This window comes from Pithys albifrons, chromosome 8, assembly GCF_047495875.1.
Source record: "Pithys albifrons albifrons isolate INPA30051 chromosome 8, PitAlb_v1, whole genome shotgun sequence".
Taxonomy (NCBI): domain Eukaryota; kingdom Metazoa; phylum Chordata; class Aves; order Passeriformes; family Thamnophilidae; genus Pithys; species Pithys albifrons.
Window position 1 is genome coordinate 13,014,752 of NC_092465.1, and position 17,041 is coordinate 13,031,792.

The following is a 17,041-nucleotide window of genomic DNA, read 5'->3' on the forward strand; positions in this document are numbered from 1 at the left end:
AGAAGCAGAAGAGCAAAACTAACAATTTCTGATATACAAAGTGTTAAAAAGAGAAAACCTTTCTCTTTCATCTTCTTCAATAACTGTCTAGTTTACTTGTAGTCTTTAAACTTATTTTATCCCTTACACTTCTCAGCTTTTCTCTGGAACAGGAACAATGCACACCTGACTCATGAACACTGTCTGGGCAGCATGCAGGAATTTAGAGTTCAAATACTATTCACAGAACTGTGAACTGTTCACCAAGAATTGTGACAGCACATGTTCATTTGAAAACAGTTTGCTTTATGTGTTGTTCTAGTTTGATAATGAGGTTAAATGATTAAGGTTTTAAAATTCACTAGAAATGTAGAATGGTATTAAAAACTATTTCACAAAAACCAGATTTCAGGGGTACATAAAGATCTGAATAAGTTATTTTAATTCATGACAAAACTAAATTGTTGAGAAAAATGCCTCATGTTAATGTATGTATCAAAACACCATGTAGCCTAAGAATGCAGACTTGAGAGAAAATATCTTTTAATTGATCACTGCATAAACAACCCAGGTTTATCAAGGATCGTTTATACTGCTGTTCTGGAGCTATGTAGAATAGGAACCTATTCCTCATTGTTATCAAGTACCTTTTGCCATTTCTATTACACAGACTGCTAATACAAGCATTTAAACTAAACACCTCAGCAAAATCCCTGCACAGATTAATGCATGTAGATACTCAAAATGGACACATGATTACCATGTTAAATATTTGTTGCATTTCAATGTTGAGTTTTCCTGTCCTCCACAAAGCAAATACAATTAAATGTTTATTCCAACAACAAAGCAATTGATAAGTTCATTTTGATGTTTAATGAAGTTAAAAATAAGATACCTGCAGTGAACAACAACAGGTTCTTCTCTGCCAGCTCTCTTCTTTCTCACAAGACACACAAAATCTAGGAAATCGCTGGAATCATCAGGAACCCCATGATCAGGCCATGCTATATACTGGATTTGGGTTAGCTGGCGGCTTTCCTCTTTCTAATCAGAAACGCCAAGTTTATTCAAGGATAATTCAGGTACCAAATAAAAAAAAAGGCCAAAAATAATAATTAGAAAAAAAAATAGTACATTTATAGCAACTTTTGTCCATAATAAAAGTAGCTTCAGGCAACTAGCAGCACTTAATTAAACACTGGTCATTTCTGGATTTCAAAATTACTTTTTTTTTTTTGCTTAGAAGAAAACAAGGCAATCCACAAATGTTTACATCTTCAACAGGTTAAGAAGATTACATGCCATGTAATAGCAAAGCAGTTCAACGGTATCAACAATCTAATTGAACACTCTATGCACAAGATGGTGGTCAAATCCTGAGCAAACTAAAAACTTAACAGAAAGAGATACTATATAGATGAAATGACAGAACTGGGGTAGGGGAGGGAGAGGCAGGACTTTCTAGCATAAAAGCTTTCCTTCAGACCCTGTGTGAACAGAGCATTGACTTTGCTTTATCTGCACATCTTATTTTTACCCAGCATACTGTACCTAAGATGCAGAATGACTTTGTTTCCCACTCCCTCCTGCCCCTTGCTCTAATACCACAAATAAAATCAATGAGTCAGCCTCTGCTTAGTGAAGGGGACAGGCTGGACAACCAGACTAAGAGCAGCATTTCAAAGAACAGCAGTTACTGCACTTTAAATTGATTTTAGGCACTGAATCACTTACAGGAGGTCCCACTGGTAATAATGGATGAGCAACTGTCTCAACAGGGAAAGAATTTTAACTGCAAACTGACTAACAGGCAGCTCTATAAAACCATCTTCTCATCTGGTAACTCAAGCAGTTAGAAATGATATGTGAACTAAATTCCAGATACTCATTTCCAAACATTTCTGAAATTGCAATGCTAGCTGGGGAGATTCTGAAAACTACACATGCCCTGGAAATCAAGCAATGCATGTTCAAAAGGCCTTTGTCTCCATGTAGTCACCAATCCCAATTCATCTTTCTCTCAGCAGGATTTATCCCCCATCTACTTGCACGATTCTTCCAGATGGAATTACTAAGAACTATTTGCCTCTACAAAGACAGACTTTGAGTTGCGATGACAAAACACCTCTAGTGTCTCATGTTCTGAAAATATCAAGGGAATAACAAGTTTCTCAACTTCTTTAATTACTTTTTCTTTGGCCAGGGCATGAAAGACACCAGTAAAGACTTTTCAGACAAATAATGTGTCTTTTATGTGATTTAAAACCAATTAATATGATTATGGGAAATGAATCTTCGTGATATCTTTGCTCATGAAAGGTTTGTTATCATTATAAAGCACAATTCATAATAGGTAAGTATTTGACAATATGAGTAGTTTACTAAAGGCTTCTAGAAATAAACAGTACTATTTTTATGGATATGCCACCCAGTTGAAAAGAAAGTCTGATTAAATACTGTTTAGCCAGTATGCAAGGATTGTATTCTGCAGATTAATATGTAAAAATATACCATGATTTTACCTCCAGATTAGTCAATGTCATTTCTCGAAAGACATAAGCAGGATTTCCTTCTTCTGAATGGCAGGTAATCTGGAAATTCCCATATGATGAGCTTCCTGATGGCTCTGGCCAGTACTGATGGCATTTAACCTAAAGTCAACACAGTTTTAAAGATGCCTGTGTTTAAATTCAGAACATTATTTTCATTCCCTCTAGTTTTCATACCATTACTCCTTAAAGATTATTTTGATAATTTTGTAATCACTATTACTTTACTTACCAAATAGACTGTTACCTAATTACTGTATAAAATAAGGTATCACAGAGATTTCCTGGTTCTCTTTCCAAAGGGACACATGCACCAGATCTTGCAGTTAGTTTAACTGAAGATGGATGCCTCTTTCATTATAATTTTTAAAGAATTTATTTATAAATATTCCTTCTTAACACTTGAGTGACAAAGATGCTGCTTTGTAAACATTTCTGACCTTCGAAATCCTAATCTGACCTTCTGAAAGCACATTTATATGGGAAAAGAACAAATAAAAAAAAAGGAGATAAGCAACAAAAAAGTTGCTAAGCCATAATGCAGAAATTAAGGGGGATGAAGATGATGGACTTCAAAGACTCCTGATCAAGTCATCAAATGTGAATGAAACCTTCAAACACTACAATTTTCTGATAAATGGCTTAAATGCCTAATTACAGAGGTCATTTCAGCTCAAGTGTACTTTTGTATTTCCAACCCACCTGGCGATTCTTTAAGAGCAGCCAGATTTGCAGACTTCCTGCTCCACTGAGACATCCCGGCATGCAGTGATAGTGATGTCAGCAGCCTCATGATCAGCTTTAGAGCAGGGAGTCTGCCTATGGGTATAAGACAGATAAGTCCTTTTATTTCATTATTAAGCAGCTCTCCAAAGAACTCCACAAATATCATTATTGAAGGGGTGGGGAAACCTCAGAGAACTGCTATTGCAAGTCTGTTCTTAGCAGATCTGCAAAGAAAACTCAAATTAAAAGGGCACTTGTACTGAAATTCCCTCTAATCATGTTTATTTGGGAGCAGGCAGCATCATCCAAACACTGAGTCACTGAAAAATGGTTTAAAAATGCTGCAACTTCCCTTCAATTATTTTAATTATATTTATAGGCCTGACCTCTCAGCAAATATATGGTTATTCAAAACTCAGAATACATACAGAGAGCTGAACTACAGTTTGAGTTGATTAGAACAGCCAAAACTTACTATAAATCTATTTTCAAGAGAAATCCTGAGTGTGGAGGAATTTCACTACACTATTATTCCAGAGTGTCATTTCTGTCCACACATTTAACCAGCCAGTGCTACTGTGAATATTCCAGAATATAAACCCAATAACCCTGGAATTACACTGTGTGTATGACCAGACTTGATTGCTTTGCCTATCTCCAAAGGATAAAGTTGCATAAAAATCAAAGCTATTCAGGAGAAACTTTACCTTAAAACAAAGCCAAAGAAACCACAGAATACACCTGAGGCCTTTTACAGTACCATACATAATTATTTTTAGTAATTCATAGCTCTAATTACTGTATTAGTAGTACTCTATTTTTCCACATTTTATATGGGAATTAAAGGACAATGATCCTTGCATATGATTAAACAAATGTTTATAGCCTCAGAATGACATTTTATGGAAAATCTTACATTTCAAGTTTTAAGAGAATCCTTGATAAGACAGCCACCCAGGCATGGGATCTTAACACTATAAAGCTGTGTTAGGCTGTCTTAAAAAATTAATTTCACTGCTTTTCAAAGAACTACTCTACAAGCACTGATGAAAGTCCTTAGAGTTCCTTCATTTGAAGTTTAGAGAAAAAAATCTATGAAGGTAAATTTTAGTTGCATTTTAATTTACAACAACAACAAAAAAATCAAACAAAACAGCCTAAAGGTATTTTAAGAAATATATGAAGACTTCAATGCATTTCAGAACTGAACAAAGTTTAAATACTAGCTTCATTAACATCAGAAAGTTACAAATGTAACAGTCATCATTACAAACGTACTAGGAATGCATTGCCCTTATGAAAAAAGTTACAGAATCCTAGAACAGTTTGGATTGGATGGGACCTTTGAAGGCCACCCAGTCCAAATCCCCTGCAATGAGCAGGTGCATCTCCAACTAGATCAGGTTGTTCAGAGCCCTATCTAATCCTGTCTTGAATGTTTCCAGGGATTGGGCATCCACCACCTCTCTGGGAAACTTGTGCCAGTGTCTCACCATCCTCATTGTAAAAAACCTCTTCCTTATATCTGGTCTAATCTACACCCTTTTAGTTTAAAACCATTTCCTCTTATCCCCTTGTCATATATATGCCACAATAGAATATTCCTCCAATCTTTAAAAGACTAATCACCAATAGGTTTTTTGAAGATCATGCCAGTGGTATTTAGGGAAATGTTTTACTTACTCTGCCCCGTTCAACTTGAGTTGTTAACATTACAACCATAGATGAGCCTTGCTCCCAAGTCATCTGCCAAAAATCAGGACAAGTGTTTGGTAATGGACCTTGACAAGCAATGTACTGGTTTATTATTGTGGAAGAAGGGATTTCCATCTAAGAGAAGACAAAGTAATTATGTCAATTCTTACAGCAAATGGAAGTCAGGCATCAGACATTTACTGTTTAGCAACTAATACATTAAAAAAGTGTCCACGACATTCATTTTATTTCTTAAAGGCTAGTAAATATGTTCTGGCACAGACAGATTCTTCAAGTGTTTCACATGCAAAATTACTACAAAGGCTCAAGTACACTTTACATTTTAACTGACAGTTATGTAAGAGTTGCCATAATCTAGATTAATGGTTGAAGAAAGAAATGACAGAGCAGTTGGCAAATAATTCAGATGCAAACATTTCTTGCTCTGTGGTGTTCTGATGTTAGCTTTTGAAACACTTATCTCAGAATTTAGTATCTGGGATTTTTTCTTCGAAGTAGCTGTAATTTTATTGCTACTAACAATGAAAAAAGGTGCAAAAGAAAGTGCTGCCAGATTAAACTTTACTGATGTTGAACACTACTGTCACAAAAGTAATTAGAGAAAAAGAATTAGTTCCTCTAGAGAGCTTTAGTTAATGATTTTTTACATTCAAATGCAGGGCCAGACTTTAGCATTTATGAAAACCTGACACAAAACATTAGGAAGTAACTATATCTACCATAACTTTCAAATCCTCTGACTGCAGGTTTAGCAGCCATTCCAGACGGAACTAGATTTATGAAGAACAAGAATTTTTTAAATCAACTTTTTCATTGGAAACTGCAGAATTACTTAATGTCAGAAGTGTTTTTGAAAAATACTACTCACATTTATATAATTTGCATTGATGTAATCTTCATTACTTTTTAAAATAACCCGTGTAGCATCATCTGAAAACAATTTCAGAAATATGTTACTTATTTACTAACCACAGTAAAATACTGTTAGAGCACATACAAGAACAGACATACTTACAAGGCGAAATGTCTCTGTATCTATTTTTGGAAATGTTTTGAGGTAATCTGGCACAAGACATTGTCATTCCAGGCTTTTTCCTATACAATTGCTAAAAGACAAAACTGATGGTCAGAACATAACAGATGCAATAGACCCATTATTATGAATTTGTAATAAAAACAGGCACTTATTAGACCGTAAACTACTGAACCACAGCAGCTTCAACAAACACAACAATACTTTTAAAAAAATAGCACTACAAATTTAGTTATGCTGTGAGATCATTGAAAATGATCAAGATGTAGCCACAATTTGTTTAAAGACAAACTGAACATTAAATTTCAAGCTTCCATAAGAACATTGATCCAGAATAAAAATACTGTGTACTGGCAAGGGAATTGACTGATACTGACATTCCACTTGGTGATTTGGGGCAAGTAGATTGTGCTGTGTATAGGCATCTATCTACATTGCAGTTGCTTCACTTGGGTTATCCCCTTGGAAAGGTTCCTGACCTCTCATGCTTTAGTCATGCACTGCCTCAACCCTTGTGCTACAAACAGTATCAGTGCAATGATCCGGGTTCAATAAAAAGCTCTTTAAAAACTTCTGAACATTGAACCTGGTAGGGAGACTGAAAATGTATGTTAAAGGAGAATTTTAAACACCTTTGAAAAAATCTGTTCTTTCTATATATAAAGGTAAATTTTATCACAGTTCTTAATATAAATAGATTTTATAAATATATGTTGCAAAATACAATGTTAGAGGTCTCCACTTGGTGAGGAATTCACACTGCTGTGTCTTACAGACCTGGCTTCCTGCTTTAGGCCACTTGATCTCATGCATTAGAGATGGACTATCACCAAGGCACAACTTGGTGCAAAGAGAGTATGGCTATTCAGCATTTTTGGCCCCATAGGAAGCGCACTACTGTTCTGAAATAGGTCATTAAAAACCAACTATTTGTAAAAGACATAGTTACATTAACCCTTAAGATCAGGGCTGTATTTTCCACTGGTTATTTTACCTTCCCTCACTGATGCCCATAAAATGTCAGCAGCTCAGGTGCCATTCAGTTTCTACAGCAACGTAAGATAAGGAGTGAAAGCCTGAGTGCAGAACACATATTTTGGTAGACATTCTTCAGTCTTCATCAGTATGCAAGTATTTTATTAGCATGTCCCTGATAACCACAAAAAGTGTAAGTAATCAATAAAGCTATTTTTAACACTAAAAACTAGTACTGGGTATTGGTAAGTTTGCACATACAATACAGGATAGATTCTTTTTCTTTGTTTATTTTTCCTTTTGAGTGTAAGACAATTGCTTTTCTAAAAGATGCTGAAACTACTGAATTTGACTGAAATCCGCTCTGTTTAAAATAATTACTATCCCCAAAGACTTGGAGCTTTCACACAGGTACAGGCAACACAGTACTCACATCAAACTGAGCCAAGACAGTTCCAGTGATAAGCCCCTCTGCTAACTGAATCATGGATTCCCTCAGAGCATTATCATCTTGGTGGACACCATCAAGTGGAGATTTCTCAGGGATGTACTGGAAGTCAGGCTCACTCTCCAGCTTCTCTTCCACAACATCATAGACAGCTAGAACAAGCAAAGGTATGAATGCTCTGACTGTGTTGTTTGACAAGCAAAATTAGGTATTTATTTAAAACAGCAAAAAGCCCCAATGTTTCTTCTGTAGAAAAAACCACATTTATTAGCACACTGATTTTAGTCCCCATCAGCAAGGACAAGAGGCATTTGCTAATCATTATAACCCATGCTAAAACTATTTTTTTGGTTCAGTAATAATTTAAAGTGAAAGCACATCAGTGACAGCTACAATTTTGATCAACACTCATGTTATGCCCCTGTCTTGTCAGGTATAACTCCCTAATCTCAGATTCTCACATCAGAAATAATATGCATCTACTATTATACGTAACAGAGGCACACACTGTTTGAAAGCCTGTTTTTAAATTATATCCCATGATCACAGAGGGGGAAACTGGTACCATGTTTTTTATCCAGAATACGAAGTTAATCAACACACACAAGGAGAAACTGTTTTAGTAAATTTTCAAACAGAGCTAGTAATTTTATCTGAGAAAGAAAGTAAGCACACAAAAGCTGCAAGAGAACTTATAGAATGAGAGCACAAGTGGGGAGTGCAAATAAATGAATAAAGAACAAATTTTAGATGAGGTGGTTGGAGTATTCTGCTGAAGTAATTTACACTACTCCAGTTAAACATCATTGTTTCTCATTTTGCTTTTTCCTCTCCACTGTACTATAATTGGGATGCGTAGCAGAATTAAATCCAGTTCCCATCTGTTGGCTGTGGTCCAACTGTGTAGGTCCAACCATATCTTTTGTGAATATATTGTACACACTTTTACTTAGACTGCATTTTAGCACTGCTGTTAAGCCTCCTCCAGCAGAACTGTTACCACTGGTTTGCAGTCTTCTAAAAAAGTATGGAAGATTTTACATATATTGACCTCCAAAGTCATCCAAACACTGGGTATTTGGTATGGGGCTTTTGTTTGTGCTTGGTTTTTACTTTCCTTAAGGGATTAACAATAACTTCACAAAATACATTCAATATCCATATAGCTTTCGGGACATTTTTATCAAAGAGAGTGAGAACAAAAATTAAATTAGCTCTCTTTTAGAAATATTTCATCTCTTTTTGGTTAGTTTTCAACACTTAGTTATACATAGCTCCTTAGAGTATGGGATCAATACACTGGGTTGTTGCAATTCCTTTTCAAGGAAGAGAGTTCTTTCTTACATACTAAGCATTCCATTCCAGGAGACAAAATGGAGGTTAGAAAATGATGGCAAGGTGTGGATTTTTTTTTTTACTATGATGTACAAACCACTCACCATTGGGTCGAACTAGGAGCACAAGTTCCCCTGAGTGCCTCTCACAGCTAGCTTTAATAAACATTACAACTTGATCATGGGTGTGTTCTGCTATATCCCTGCCGTTAATCAGTACAACCTGGTCCCCTTCATTCAAACGAGGGACACAGAGATCAGCCTGCAAGTTGGTGGGAAAAAAAATAAATCTGTAAAACAAGCCATTACCAATTTCTTACCTTAAAGTAACAATTTAAAGGAACTATACTGGGGGTCTTGAATCCTAACAGCCTAGTTGCTATGGTTGCTGCTCTGCATTCCAGTGATAAATGTATTACACAATACACAGGCAGTACCGTTCACATGAACACCCATTTGCAGCTGGGAGCTGTCACTGTAACATCCTTGGCAGCTGTTACTCTACTCTGTTGAAGTAAAAAGCTCCTCTGTTGAATCACACTTTGTACAGGCACTTAAAAAGCAGGATGTTCTTATCTTTAAAGGGAAGGTAGTCCTAACATGGCAAAATCTTGCCCAAATCAATTTCAAAGGCTTAAATGCTTCAGGTGTAAAATATCACAATGGTAATGGCAAGAGCAAAACAAGGAGTGAAGAAAATGCACAACTGCCAGTGATCCCAGAGAAGGGAATCATGTCATAAAAACTGTTATTGCAATCACAGTCTAAACACTGTTGCAGAAAAGAAAGAGCACAAGCGCGGCAAAATATCTTCTCTCTACAGGATGAATGTTTAAAGCCAAAATTATTCATGTTATGAAATATTTCAGGGATAATAATTCACAGGAACTAGAACAATGATTCTGGCAAACATTTCAATAGTTTCGAATAGAAAAAAAAATTAGGGTGAAAGCTGTACTTCTTAAATGTCAGGAAATAAAGGGCTCACTCTACCCTTACTTCAAAAGGTATGAACAGAGTTGACTCCAGTCTGAATACCAGGTCAGTATTTCTGGCAATAAACTGACAAAATATTGTGCCTACTTTGAAGACAGTATTCATAGTCACAAAACATCAGTAAAAACAGACAATCAGACCTGATGAATGATTCATGATGTCTGATTTTAATCTACATCTTAGCTTTACTCAGCTACATCTGTCACTAAAGTAAGAGATTTGCTATTTTAGCTATTTTTAACAGTCTTTCAATATGTAATTTATGTGAAATTACTGAAGTCTATTTTTAAAAAAGTAATAAAGTAAATTATTTTTAGGATGACACAGCTCAAGGAACAGTGCATACTGAGCATCTGTAATGCCCTGTAATTTTCAGAAATTAAACTTAGTTTCCGTAGGAAAAAATTTTTCTGAGGATTGAAGGACTTTTAAAAAGTATGTTATGCAGCCCCATCAAATTCTTACTGCACATAATCTGCTTTGTTATGATAATGTTATAGCAAAAGCCAATTTTCATAGGCTGCTATGAATTAATTTAGCATTTTGAATACATCCTTCAAGATACACGACATTTCTACCAAGTTTGCATTGTGATAACTTACAGGTGTTCCTGGAGCTACCCTGGACACTATTACCGGCATCTTCTGATCATATCCACCCTTTAAAAACAAATTAAATTAGTAACAGATCACAAATGTCAGAAAAATAACCTTAATAAACATGAAGAAAATATATGTACTATTACCTTTACATTGAAGCCAAACCTTCCATTTTCATCTGGTTTCATTCTGATCATAACAAGATTGTCATGGGGGACACCACCATTGGGCTAGTAAACAAAAATTATATTACATTATATTATTACACATTTTGTTCACAGTTAGACCTTTGTGGATATTGTATCTAATAATTCTGCAGTTTCCGCACCAAATAATTCCTCCTGGACACTTGAGAAAACATCAAATAATAGCACAAACATCTTGAGTTTTGCAGAAAAGGGAAAAGTTACAGATTTAAAGGTCTTGGATGTAACTAAGTTAAAAGCATGTTCTGTCAAAGCAAACTCAAAGCAAGAAAGAGGATTAGAAAAGACTAACGGCTTTAAACAGTCTTAAGAGTCACAGTTTACTAAACTGAGGCTCCTTAAATTTGTTTTAATTAAGATCACAGTAAGGAGCTGCTATTAGCATGTAATATGATGAAAAATGAGGTAATTGAAGGTGTCCTTTTGTTTCTATTAACAGCAATATGCCAAGAGTAAGCAGGGACAAGTTTGGCAACAAAATCGTGGTTCCATATTCCTTATTCCAATTCCAATGCAGTGGAGTATGAACCGTTACACATGCTCTGCACTAATTAAACTCTGGCAGCTTTAGCTGCTTTCTTCTTGGTTTTATTCAAATCACAACACTGTTACAGGAAATACCATTAAGCTGAGGAATGCTAGATAGTTTTTAATGTTAAAACATCAATGTAGTGCAATTGCGTGATTTTTAGTTTGTTTCCATCAACATTTATTTCAGACTCCACGTTAGCTGGTATTTCCATAGTTTCATAGTGAGGATGCAAAATATTTAAGAAATCTGTTTCAAGGAACTTTTCAATATTACTAATTATAAGCAAAGCAGCAGACTCATATTGAGAGAAAAAACAACTCAGAACTTTTAAAGCAAACATCTTTAATGTAAGAAAGTTTCAAACCTGCAAGTTCAATAGGTTAAGAAAGTCTGCACAACTTGGCTCATTAAAAGTTAACTAAATTCCAGGTATTTTAGGTTCTTGTTCCTGGTTAAAAAAAAATTGCCCAAATGCATTCATAGCAATGAGAAGACGAAAAATTTGGGGAAGGGAAGTAGCAGCACAAGATACATTAATGAGAAGGAAGGGTGCTTAGAAGCCTGATCATGTGCCAATCAGTTCACCCTGTGCTCCCTGGCATGAGAGATCAGACAGGATGAACATGAATCAAGTGCTCACCTGCAGTGTTTGGCAGTTTCTGTGCCATCGCATTCCCCAGACAAAAAGGAAATACTAATTTCCTGCTTTAAGAGGCTGTTTTGAGCCACAGTTTATAATGAAAAATGCAAAGAGAGCAGTGTATATCATCATTGACCTGCCTGACTGAAGGGACTTGGCCACAACTGTTTTCAAACAGTTCTGACATTCTCAGACTGGATACTTAGGGACTGCAGATGGAGTAAAAAGTCCCACACCCATCACACTTCATTTCTAAATACACTCCCCATACAAACAGTAGACAAAGGAAATTTCATAGTTATATGAAGTCGAAATGGTGAGGGGTTTTCTTTAACACATTTGAGATGGAGCAGCAGAAGGCTTTAGAGGTGCAGGGATCTGAATTCTGGCCAGAAAAACAACTCTGAAACAAAACCACATTCCAAGTCCTAAACTTTCAATTCCACAAAATTTCAGTCATGCTGTATTCCTTCTTTAATCCCCAAAATAAGAAGTCATCAGAACACCGAATTAGATCGTCAATTACAGCAGTGCACTGCCTTAAGTGAAGCAGCCCAAATCAGAGCACAGCAAACAATCACACTGACAATGCACAGAGAAAAAAAGAATCTCATTCTCACACAGCTGTGTTGGTTTTTTAGAGTTAAAAAAACAACTGAAAGTTATTTTTGTCAATTTGGTAAAGATAACTGAATACAGAGCAGAAAAACTTGATAACTACAGTTGTGTTATCTTTCAAAACATAACATTATTTTAATATGACTCAGGTAAAGCAGTGGCGGATGACAAAGCTGTTAAAATTCTGTTTCATTATTTAATTAAAACAAAAATTTTTACAACATTCATAAAACGCTCAAAAATTTACAAGTTTTGCTTTTCAGTCTTTTAATAAAATACCAATTATGAAATTAAAGAGGGGTTTTATGGGACTGTTAACTTTGTTATAATGCCTAAGAGAACACCCTAGGCTTATAGTTCAAAATGCAAATGAAAATAAACTAAAGGCATTTCTAAATATCAGTTTGGGGAGTTGACTCAATTTTGAATGCCTGAGACTGACAAAACTGTTTACACAGTATTGCTATTGCATCTGCATGTTAAAAGTTTTCCCATCCTACAAAATATTTCTTGTCCCAGGAACCACTGGAAAACTTTTGGAAGGACAAAAATCACAAAAATGGTCAGTGAGATCTCATCTCGGTCAGACAATAATCCACTGAGTAGCTTACTCATCTCACACGTGCTTAGATGTGGGAAAAGAATGTTTGCTCATATTTTTTCATTTGTTGTCACAGGCCTCTTGCTAGAGTCTCTTACTTGAAAATTCTGGTAAGAAATGCAATCACAGAATCAAGAAGCTGCTCCTTATAAAACCACTCCAGAAGCTGGTAGGCACTGTCAGGTTTAGCTTTTCAGATAAAAGCTAGATTAAACACCAGCAGCAGTGCCTGCAATGTCTTTAACATTCATGGCAAATGACTTCTCAAAGACGGGGTTATGTAGGAATTTCTGCATGTGCTGAAAACCTAATGCTCAAAGTGTTTGCATAATGGGACAGTCTGTTCAAGGGAAGCGCTTCAAGGTAATGCACAAACCCAGCCCACCTCTGAAATGCATCAGAGTCAGGATCATGGAAAACAGGACGGCCGTTCTGATTAAAAGCAGAATGGTTCAAATGGATCCAAAAACTTACTGTGGATTTTTCTGGTGACGCAGGAACATCAAATGTTTCATTAATATGGTTATCCAGTTCTTGCTGTGAGTATGAATGATGAATTTGGTTCCAACTGTTCTTTTTAAATTGTTTGGGTGGTAACGCAGGAGGCTGCCCATCTATAGGAGTCTCTTGAGATCTAAATACCAAAATAGAAGCATGAAGTGGAACAATCATGAGATATTGACAGTTCTTTCAGGGTTCCAGAGAAACAGAAAATGTTAGAAGAAACTCAAGAGTTTGAGACATGAATATCTGTGTGTATTTCTAGAATCTCAAAAATGTAATGTGATGGAATACACTGGAAGTATATGTTTGGAGATGTTACTGCTTTTTTTCTTGACAACCAACCATACACAGAACTGGTAAGTTCATTTTTTACACATGAATTTTCCTAAACATAATTTTAGCATGCTTAACTCGCTTAATATTAACCCACTTTATATTGGCATATTGTAAAATTCACTGTGTTTATTCACTGTATTTTGTAGCACTCTTGCTAAAAAGGAAATTTTTAAAATTGATACATCACTAATAGTTTGCACCTTAAATTAATGCCTACAATTTAAATCATAAAGAGATACAGAGAGCATAACAGTACTACTACACTACTTTTTGCCTTTTGATCTTAAAAATAGGAAAAAAAACCCAGTGCAAATTGAAGATAACTCAACTGCACCCCTGTATTTATTGGAAAAGCTCATTGGAGATGACAGTGTTACCTTTTAATTTTTCAGTTTAAAAGTACATGGATACATTGCAAGAGAACTTTGGTCTATTCCTCCCACTTGAAGATATTCCCCTTTGAAATATGTGCAGATTTGAAACATTGGTAAAAATGGCATCAATCCCATGCACTTTTTATTTGAATTACACCACCATTGCTGAAGTGAAATACCAGAAAATTCTACTTCTGATTTAGAGCTGTAAGCCCTCTATTCGAGATTAATAATAATGTTCTCCATGTTCCTGTATAATATGGAGGATTTCCTTTATTAGTCCTTCTGGAATAAAAGCGTAACTGTATAATTTACATTACATAAATATATGACTCATCTTTCATTATATGGATTTAAAAATTAAGAGGAACGTTTGGAAAGGCCCAAAAGGGCAGCTAACTCACAGTTCCCATTAACTTCGTTTGAATGCCAGTTTCTAAATACCAGGAGGGATACACGCCCTCCTCCACAGGCACCCCTTAACAGGTGCTATTAAGTAATTTAACGACTTAAAAACCAGCCCACTGATACCAGTGGCAAATCCACAAACCACCAAGAACGAAGTCACAGGTTGCAGCTAAATCTACAGAGGATGCTGTCACCAAAAATGGGTACCTCTCTTTTTCCACCCACACCCATGACCGCGGCAGCTTCCTTGAAGAACTGGTGCTCCTCCCTTGGCTGAGGCAGCTCACGCCAAGCAACCAAAAAAATCACTGATTTTTGGACAAGCCTGGCTTCTCTGCTGGTTCAACGAGGTGAATTGGTTTATCGCAGGGTTGGCCACCTTGTGGGGAGGGAAGGGCACTCCCAGAGCCAAAAGCAGGACACTGCCCCTGTTGTTCTCAGGGAGCCGAGCCGTAACTCATGGCACAACCTCCCTCCAAAGCACAGGCAGTCACAGGAGCTGCCCTGGGGCACTCAAGGGTCTCGCCTCAGTGAACTCTCTGTAGGGTAAGACTCTCAGTATGAGACTGCACAACATCTCAAGATACTGCAATTTAGAAAACCCAAGCCATACATCAAATTTCATACCACATAATTTGACTCTACTCAATGCAAGAAAGGCAATTCCCAGACACACATTTTAAAATAAAACCAAAAAAATCTGAGCAAAATTTGCCATAGTGATTTAAAAAAAAAAAGGATCAGTCTCTTTCAAAAAGCATGAAAAATAGGAAATGGAACACTTCACTTTGAAACACCGTGTATTTTCTGTTTAAGATTTAAAAAACTTAGTCAATTTTCTGAGAAAGCAAAACTAGTAACATTTTTTGTCAGTATATGAAAATAGCACATTTGAAAAGATCCTAAGAATACTTTTCTCATTTTTTTGCTTCATTTTAACTTTCAGAAAATATCCCCTTTCATGAAGTGTTAAAAAGAAAAAATAGTACTAATTTTTCAGTCTGATGTCTGAAGAACCTCATGTTCAAAACACACTAGAGAGAAAAAATAATATTTCTCAGTACTTTTCAATGCAAGTAGCAGATAAAAGAGCACATTTCTCAGGACAAGAAGCTTTTCTAAATTAATTTTTGTGAAGAGAAAAATATGCTGATTGTCAACATCTGCAAAACAAATCTTCAAGGCAGCTATAAACTACTTAGACATCGACTTTACAAAGGTCACCCAGAGATTTTTAGCTACCTTTGTATTCATTCATTCAAGTCTGGCCAGCACAGATTATTACTGAGGCTTTTAAGTGAAGGGCAACATAGTTATGTATTTTCCTGCAAACAATTATTCCTGAGAGTTTTAAACTGAATAAAAAAAGTAGAAGCACAAAAGAAGAAATCCAGATAAAAGATGGGTCTTATGTTTGACTAGACGTCTGTACATACATGTCAACAAACACAAATAAATTCCTACTGAACATACAAACTTATAGAAAAGATTTGAAGTTACTTAAATGAGCATTTTGCAAGCAGCGATGTAAGTACTGTAATATATTAGCATAATGAATTGTGAGAACTAACAATCAAGCCTTGGGCAAAAACTTCACTGCTTTATATTTGCCCAGTCAGCTTTGAATTTCCTTCTGAATGCTCAGACAATGGCAGTGAAAGCAGCCTATTCTGCAGGCAAAGCAGCTCTCTGTTACTGAATTCAGCAATTTACATAATAATAAAATAACACAAAAACCCTGGCACTGACAAGCTTTGAGTATTTTTGTTACAGATATCCGGTCTGATCTTTTTAATATATTTAGCAAAAGTTTCATGCACACCCCCATAAATTTATTAAACTAAACACTTATCACGTGCTTATGGAATTTAAGGTTATAATTACCTTGGGGAACTACAAGCACAAATTTCTCAATTTAGGTTTGAATAGCACATGCAGATGAAGAAAAGATGTGCAATTAAGGTTATATGAACCAAGCTATAATATCCTTCTGAACTGCACAGAAACTGTAATTCCTTTTGCTATGTTGACTCCAAACTCAAAAAGATCACTAAACATACAAGCTCCCCTGACTTGCTTAAATATGTAAATTTCACCAATAAATAAAAGTTTCCAACAAATTAGCAGATGAACTACTCAAATCTTTTCACTCAGATCAAACTGTTTAAGAAACAGCTTTTTGGACTGTAGAACAGTATAATTTAAAACTACATAGTTAAGATGAACGTCATGTTCACTATTTTCCTTCGTAAATCTCAAATCCTGAATTAGTAACATCACCTGAAACCCTTAGAAGAATCTAACAGGGTTCATATATTTTTAATAGCCAACATCCTCATTCTTAAATCTCTTATTCTAGGTATCTATACTGGGAGATTAAATTTCACTTTTAAGCTTCCAACAAGGGGAAAAAAACCCCAAAACCAAATCCCCTAAAACTTAGTCATGGATGAGGAATACTTTTTCT

The 17,041-nt window shown here is 35.7% G+C and overlaps 1 protein-coding gene across 3 annotated transcripts in view; it reads right to left on the minus strand.

Moving 5' to 3' along the window:
- The window catches only part of PTPN4 (protein tyrosine phosphatase non-receptor type 4), a 151,527-nt gene that overhangs the window by 10,978 nt on the left and 123,508 nt on the right, over positions 1–17,041 (minus strand). For 2 of the 3 annotated variants that reach the window (XM_071563010.1, XM_071563009.1), the window contains exons 16-25: positions 13,427–13,586; positions 10,502–10,585; positions 10,359–10,415; positions 8,866–9,022; positions 7,412–7,578; positions 5,986–6,076; positions 5,839–5,900; positions 4,938–5,084; positions 2,502–2,630; positions 875–1,023 (exon numbers count right to left, since the gene is read on the minus strand). In XM_071563010.1, the coding sequence (XP_071419111.1) occupies positions 875–1,023; positions 2,502–2,630; positions 4,938–5,084; positions 5,839–5,900; positions 5,986–6,076; positions 7,412–7,578; positions 8,866–9,022; positions 10,359–10,415; positions 10,502–10,585; positions 13,427–13,586 (1,203 nt within the window). Of the gene's footprint in view, positions 1–874; positions 1,024–2,501; positions 2,631–3,230; positions 3,348–4,937; positions 5,085–5,838; positions 5,901–5,985; positions 6,077–7,411; positions 7,579–8,865; positions 9,023–10,358; positions 10,416–10,501; positions 10,586–13,426; positions 13,587–17,041 lie in introns of those variants that run through there. The other variant, XR_011698476.1, reaches the window with a different exon arrangement.